This window comes from Dipodomys ordii, unplaced genomic scaffold (genome assembly GCF_000151885.1).
Source record: "Dipodomys ordii isolate 6190 unplaced genomic scaffold, Dord_2.0 Scaffold50, whole genome shotgun sequence".
Taxonomy (NCBI): domain Eukaryota; kingdom Metazoa; phylum Chordata; class Mammalia; order Rodentia; family Heteromyidae; genus Dipodomys; species Dipodomys ordii.
The window spans coordinates 2,944,121-2,951,413 of record NW_012267266.1 but is presented as its reverse complement, the minus strand read 5'-3'; the positions used below and the strand labels follow the sequence as shown (position 1 = coordinate 2,951,413).

The following is a 7,293-nucleotide window of genomic DNA, read 5'->3' as shown; positions in this document are numbered from 1 at the left end:
GTCCCTGAGCTTCTTTTGCTCAAGGCTAGCACTCTACCACTTGAGCCACAGCGCCATTTCCGGCATTTTCTGTTTATGTGGTACTGAGGAATCGAACCCAGGACTTCATGTATGCTAGGCAAGCACTCTACCACTAAGCCACATTGCCAGCCCATAGTTACATCTTTGAGCCTGGTTTAAATCTTCCTTGGATAATTTTTAGGTTTGTGATCTCCCTGTCCCCCCCTGTCATGGGCCCTTTGGGCCTGGGTGCTGTCCCTCAGCTCTTCAGCTCAAGGCTAGCCACTTGAGCCACAGCACCACTTGCAGCTTTTTCTGTTTATGTGGTGCTGAGGAATCGAACCCAGGGCCTCATGCATACAAGGCAAGCACTCTACCACTGAGCCACCTTCCCAGCCCTAGGTTTGTGATCTTTTAAGTTTGTAAATTTTTTGCGGGGGGTGGGGGTGGTCCGGTTGTGGGGCCTGAACTCTGGGCGCTGTCCCTCAGCTCTTCACCTCAAGGCTGATGCTCTACTACTTGAGCCACAGCACCACTTCCGACTTTTTTTCTGTTTGCTTATGTGGTGCTGGGGAATCAAACCCAGGGCCTCATGCATGCAAGGCAAGCTCTCTACCACTGAGCCACCTTCCCAGCCCCGTAATTTTTTTTTTTTTAATGCTGGACCTGGGTTTTGAACTTAAGGCCTGATGTTGTCCCTGAGTTTTTTTTTTTTTTTGCACAAGGCTAGCACTCTACCACTTGAGCTACAGCTCCACTTCTGGCATTATTTATTAGGGTGGAAGTTTTGAATAATAGGAACTGAGATTATGGGAAAGTCTGGGTTTACTTAGGGCTAAAATTCCTTGTCTGTTGACATCTCTTCTGTTTTTCCACAGGGTAACAAGAAGGGCCCCTTAGGCCACTGGGACTTTGATACCCAGGAGGAATACAGCGAGTATATGAACAATAAGGAAGCTTTGCCCAAGTGAGTTGGTACTAGAAGCCACTTCTTAGAGTGTATGGTTTCGCTGAGCTATTTTCAGAGAAGTACTTTGCCCACAGAACCCTCTGAAAACCTTGCTACTGCTATGCAACTTCTAATGCCTTCTTCCTTCAATGGACATTTTCAGGGCTGCATTCCAGTATGGTATCAAGATGTCTGAAGGACGGAAAACCAGGAGATTTAAAGAAACCAATGACAAAGCAGAGCTTGATCGGCAGTGGAAGAAGATCAGTGCAGTAAGTGGACTTTCTGGTGGAAGGGTTTCAGCTGGAGGACAAACACTGGCCCACAGATGCAGAAACCAAGGAAGTGTGAGGTCAGCTTTGGACCTCAGGTGGGCTTAAACTAGCACTATTCATTTTACAGATCATTGAGAAGAGGAAGAAGATGGAAGCTGATGGGTAAACAGCATTATTTTTCTTCTGTGGGACTGGTGGGAATTGCTCAGTTGTTGGTTATGCTGACTTGTTTCTCCTTCCATTGCAGGGTTGAAGTGAAGAGACCCAAATACTAATCTTTAGTTCCAACTGAAAAATTTCCACATGGGTATTCTCTCTACTTTCTATAATTCCTAGAAAGGTTGTAAGGTGGTATTTGTTGTTTTATTTGCAAATGTGTATAAAGTTTTATTGCATAAACATCTGATTCCATTAAAATTGGTAGCCAGTCTTGTCTTGAGCATCCCTCTAGAACAGAAAGAAGCATATTTTACTAATTGTATAAAATTAGAAGTAGAAAGTTACATTTTGTTTACTAGCCAGTGTGCTCAGTGGAGGGAGAAGAATGACTTCCTGAGAGAAGAGTATTAGGTTTAGGTAGGCAGATGTAAAGATGAGTTGTCTTAATTATCAGACTCATTCAGTTTTATATGAGGTTAGTCCTAGAGCAGAGTTCCTAAGATTGTCATGGTCTAAAACTGTGGACTAAAATGTGTATGGGACTTCACTCTTGATGAAAGCATCTAATAAAAATCACATATGGGAATAAAAACTTTTATCCCCTCCTGAGAGTTTCAGTAATGCTTTCTCCTAGGATGAAAAAATCTGGTGGAAATGCCTTGAGGCTGAAACTTGTGTACCCAGGCCATACAATCCAAGAATCCCCCTCCTATGCCAAAACGACTTAGTGCCTTTCATCCTCCTGAAAAGTTTGCTCAGGATCAGGGTGGACCTACTCCCCATACCATTCTGTCTCTTTTCTCCTTTCTTGCTTTCTGCTCACTGTCAGTACTTTGGTATTTATTATTAGGAGTCAGCACTTCATTTAGATTAAATGTCCCCATGTCAATGTGTACTATGAGTCTAAGACCTCAGGTTCACCAGATCCAAGAAAAGCTAGAAAGTCCCTAAGCATAGCCATTATCCTTGATCATTTTTTCCCTGATAGAAAAGTGCTTTTTTTGTTCATTTTTGCAGTGCCAAGCATCCAACCCAGAGCTTTATGTATATCAAACATGACATGCCCTCTACAACTGAGCTAAACCCACAATCCCTAGAAAAGGGCTTTCTGAAGAAGCTGATTTTATCAGTGACATTTAAAGGCTAAACTTGGGCCCTTTCTGTGACAGCACTTGGAATAACTAATTTCAGACTTGACATCACGGGTCTCATGGCTGTAGGCTGAACTCCTAATTAGGTAAAAGGCCATGAACTGGAGGTTGACTGCCAGTTTGAAATTCAATTTATGCAAATACCACCCAACCTCGGGGGATAAAAGCTCTAGTGCTGGTGCTGGTGGCTCATGCCTGTAATTCTAGTTACTCAGGAGGCTTAGATCTGAGGATCTTGTTCAAAGCCAGCCCAGGCAGGAAAGTCCATGAGACTCTGACCTTCAATTAACTTCCTGAAAACCAGAAGTGGTGCTCAAAGTGTAAAGTGCTGGCCTTGAGGGGAGAAAGCTCAGAGACAGTGCCTAGGCCCTGAGTTCAAGCCCTGAAACTGGGCGGAGTGGGGCGGAGGGGCAGAGCCCTCCCCAGTTAGCCAGCAAATTAGACATAACTTCCTGCTTGAAGCCCCCTAACCTCACTTTTCCCTCCTCAAGCATGTTAGGCATCAGCATATAAGAGGATTTAGAAAGTTCTAGCTGGATGGCAGTGGCTCACACCTGCAAGTGTAGCTCCTTAGGAAGCTGAGATCTGAGGATCAAGATTCCAAGCCAGCCTGTGCAAGAAAGTGCATGAGGCTCTTACCTACAATTAATCACCAAAATGATCCCAGAAGGAGCTGTGACTCAAACAGTAGAATGCTAGTCTTCAGTGAAGAAGCTAAGGGACAGTGCCCAGGCCCTGAGTTCAAGCCCCAGTGCCAGCACAAAAAGTTAAGATCAGCAGCTATGAACAAGTTCTTTTCAGCTATGAGACACCTGCTCCCTGTGTTGGTCCCACTCTGCAGAGTGTTCCTATCATGAACTTTGGTAACCATAAGTCCAGAACATCATCTATGTCATGCCTTTTTCCTCTTCACAGGCCTGCTAAGGGGTGGAACAAAACCATATGAAAGGGCAGTAGCACACTGTTCTTTTAGCCTTGAAGGAGGAGTTTGAATTGATCCTGTTCATGGGCTGCTTTCTGTTCTTAATGTCCGTATGGTCATCTTTGGGTGCTATGGGCTTTGTTGCTTCTTGAGTACTCTTGCCTGCTGCTTGCTATGTTTTTGGGCCTCAGTAAGCCAGGTATGACTGGCCTCTCTCTTTCCTATCAACAGGTCCTTCCCTGGTCTAAGACTTGAATTTAGGGCCTCACTGGTTAACTAGACTCAGACTTTTCTTTTTTGGCTAGTTTTATTTTTTATTTTTATTTTTTTTTTCAAGCACAAATAAACCAACTTTAATAGATATTATTTCGTATTTATATAGCGCCTTCTTCAAGAATCTTAAATGCTTTACAGACATTATTTTGGCTAGTTTTAAACTTCCATCCTCTGATCTCAGGCTTCAGAGTAGATAGGATTGCAGGATTACAGGTGAGAATCAAAGAACCTGGCACATTTACGTATTTATTTTTTTATTTTTAGGTATTTTATTTTTACGTATTTATTTTCGTATTTATTTTTTTACCAATAAAAAAATCCATATGTGGGGGCTGGGAATGTGGTTTAGTGGTAGAATTGCTTGCCTTACATGCATGAAGCCCTGGGTTCAATTCCACAGTACCACATAAACAGAAAAAGCCAGAAGTGGTGCTGTGGTTTTAGTGGTAGAGCGCTGGCCTTGAGCACAAGAAGCTCAGGGACAGTGCCCAGGCCCTGAGTGCAAGCCCCAGGAATTGCAAAAATAAATAAAAAATTAAAAATCCATGTGCTGGGGCTGTGAAAGTGGCTCAGTGGTAGAGCGCTTGCCTTGCATGCATGAGGCCCTGGGTTCGATTCCTCAGCACCACATAAGCAAAGAGAAAAAAGCCGGAAGTGGCGCTGTGGCTCAAGTGGTAGAGCACTAGTCTTGCGCTGAAGAGCTGAGGGACAACGCCCAGGCCTAGAGTTCAGGCCCCATGACCGGACCCCCCCCCCCAAAAAAAAAATCCATGTGTTGAATGTCAGTGGCCCATGCCTGTAATCCTAGCAACTCTGGAGGCTGAGCTCTGAGGATCACAGTTCAAAGCCAGTCCGGGAAGAAAAGTCCACGGGAGTCTAATCTCCAGTTAATCACCAGAAAACTGGAAGTGGCACTGTGGCTCAAAGTGGTAAAATGCTTGCCTTGAGCAAAAAAGGTCAGGGACAGCACCCAGGCCCCGAGTTCAAGCCCCTAGACTGGCAAGCCCCCCCCCCCCCAAAAAAAAATAAAACCCAACAACTTGTTTCTGTTTTCTGGGATTCATTTTGAAAAAGAGTATTTTAAATGTTCAGAGGAGTTATGCCTTTACTCTTTTTTTTTTTCCTGTGGTGCCGGCCCTGGGGTTTGAACTGAGAGCCTGGGCACTTTTTTGGTAGTTTATAGAGTCTCACAGAATTTCCTCCCTGGCCTGGCTTCCAGCTGCGATGCTCAGATCTCAGCCTCCGGAGTAGCTGGGACTGCAGACGTGAGTCACCGGCGCGGCCTACACTAACTCTTCAGCTCCTCCGCTCGTTAGGAAGGGGCGGAATACGTGGAAAGGGTTCGCAGGCCGTGTCCAGCTTTCCGTGAAGTGATTACAGGGAGCATCTCACAGCGTGAAGTGACTTGGGAGGGCACACAGCCTCTGCGGCCAAGCACCCGCAGGGGGAGGGTGTGTGGGGAGTAGCCTCCCAGCTCTGTGCCTGGGCTGTGGATCCTCCTCTTCCGACAAACGCGCTCCGGCGCACTTCCGGCCCCGCCCCCGGCACGCAAGCCCGGTCTCAGACCTCACTTCTAGTGGTGCGACCGTTTCCTGCGCGGACGGCGGGGACTCCATCCCGGAGCATGGACTGCACGTGTGAGGAGAGGCTCACGGAGGAGGGGAGTGACGAGGACCCTGGCTCTGCGGAAGCCCCGGTCCGGATCCGCGACACGCCGGAAGACATTGCCCTGGAAGCTCCCGCCAGTGGGCTGGCGTTCCATCCGACCCGAGACCTGCTGGCGGCCGGGGACGTGGACGGGGACGTGTTCCTGTGAGTGAGGTGCGGGGCAGGGCTGCCAGGTCTGGAAGCTCCTCAGAGAGTTTGCTGGGACCGGGCGAGAGAATCGAATTTTGCAAGTTTCATCTGGTGCGATTCATTCAATAACATTCACATTTAAACAAGTTATATAAAAGAAGTTGCATAAAGAATCGGAAGATAAAGAAGCCAGCGTGTCGTGACTGTGCCCAGACACGTAGCAGGGCAAAAGGCATTTGCAGCCCTGTTATGTACCACCAATTATATTGAACCTCAGAGGCTAAGCGTCCCCTTTGATCTTTACTCCCTTGGTTAAAATCGAGCACTGGTGGCTCACGCCTGTAATCCTAGCTACTTAGGAGGCTGAGATCAGAGGATCGCGGTTCAAAGCCAGCCCGGGCAGGAAAGTCCGTGAGACTCTTATCTCTAATAAACCACTAGAAAACCGGAAGTGGCGTTGTGGCTATAGTGGTAGAGTGTTAATCTTGAGCTGAAGAGTTCAGAAACAGCAGCAGCTAGGTCCTAGAGTTAAAGCCCCACGAGGGACAACCAACCAATCAGTCTATCAATGATGGCAGTGAATAGTCTGCTTTGGGCTGGTCGCTGTCCCTTTGCTTTTTCACCCAAGGCTGGCGCTCCACCACTTGAACCATAGCTCTATTTTCAGATTTTTGGTGGTTTAATTGGAAATAGGAGTCTCACAGACTTTGCTGCCTTTGCTTGCTTTGACCTTGGGTCTCAGATTTCAGCCTCCTGAGTAGCTAGGATTTCCAAACACTAAGCTTCAGGATTTTAAATAAACTCTTTAATCTGATTTTCAAGGCCCTTTCTACCAGGCCTTTCTTTGCATGCTCTTCTTTATGCTTTCTGTGCCCATGATCCTCACTATATCCATCTCCTCCCTCCCTCCCTTCCTTCCTTCCTCCCTTCCCTCCGGTCAGTTGTGGGGCTTGAATTCAGGCTGGCCGCTGTCCTTGAGTCTCTTGGGAACTTTTTTGCCCAAGCTGGCTTGGAACCTCAATCCACAGATCTCAGCCTCCCGAGTGGCTAGGATTACTGGTGTGTGCCATCACTTTTCCTATGTATTTTGAAGCCAAAGCTCCTTTGCACATTGTTGTTTCTTATGCTTGAACAATTCCTTTCCCTCATTTTTACCTTCCATCTACGAATTTTCAGCATCTCTTCTTCCGTTACTTAAATTAGGTAACTATTAGATGCCACTATGATACCAAGTGCCATGGTACTTTTCCCATATAAACCTTAAAACTAGGAGCTGGGAAGGTGGCTCAGTGGTAGAGCGCTTGCCTTGCATGTCTGAGGCCCTGGGTTCGATTCCTCAGCACCACATCAGCAAAAAGAAAAAAGCCGGAAGTGGCGCTGTGGCTCAAGTGGTAGAGCGCTAGCCTTGAGCTGAAGAGCTGAGGGACAGCGCCCAGGCCCAGAGTTCAGGCCCTATGACCAACCCCCCCCCAAAAAAAACAAACAAACAAAACAACTATAAATCTGCTTATTTGAATGCTTGTCTCCACCAAATAAGTGTGTGTGTTATGTTTGGTACACTAATTTCTTCCTGCTGATTCTCCTCTTCCTTCTCTTTCCTCCTCCTTCTCTTCCTCCTTTTTTTGTGGTACTGAGGTTTGAACTCAGCCTGGCACTTGTTAGACAGTTGAGCCATGCCCCCATCCCTTGTTCTGTCATTATTTACAAACAGAATGCTCATTGTAGCTCCCTAGTAGGTTATGACAGGAATTGCAAAAAATAGTA

General features: G+C 46.6%; 2 protein-coding genes across 2 annotated transcripts in view; both read left to right on the top strand.

The window, feature by feature from the left end:
• Positions 1–1,992, top strand: part of Ik (IK cytokine, down-regulator of HLA II) — an 18,133-nt gene extending 16,141 nt beyond the window's left edge. Inside the window, exons 17-20 of the mRNA XM_013020404.1 lie at positions 879–967; positions 1,113–1,221; positions 1,352–1,386; positions 1,472–1,992. Coding sequence (XP_012875858.1) covers positions 879–967; positions 1,113–1,221; positions 1,352–1,386; positions 1,472–1,499 — 261 coding nt within the window. The 3' untranslated portion in view covers positions 1,500–1,992. The remainder of the gene's footprint in view (positions 1–878; positions 968–1,112; positions 1,222–1,351; positions 1,387–1,471) is intronic.
• A 3,286-nt stretch (positions 1,993–5,278) lies between these two features.
• The window catches only part of Wdr55 (WD repeat domain 55), a 5,539-nt gene continuing 3,524 nt past the window's right edge, over positions 5,279–7,293 (top strand). Inside the window, exon 1 of the mRNA XM_013020473.1 lies at positions 5,279–5,544. Within this exon, the coding sequence (XP_012875927.1) occupies positions 5,357–5,544 (188 nt within the window). The 5' untranslated portion in view covers positions 5,279–5,356. The remainder of the gene's footprint in view (positions 5,545–7,293) is intronic.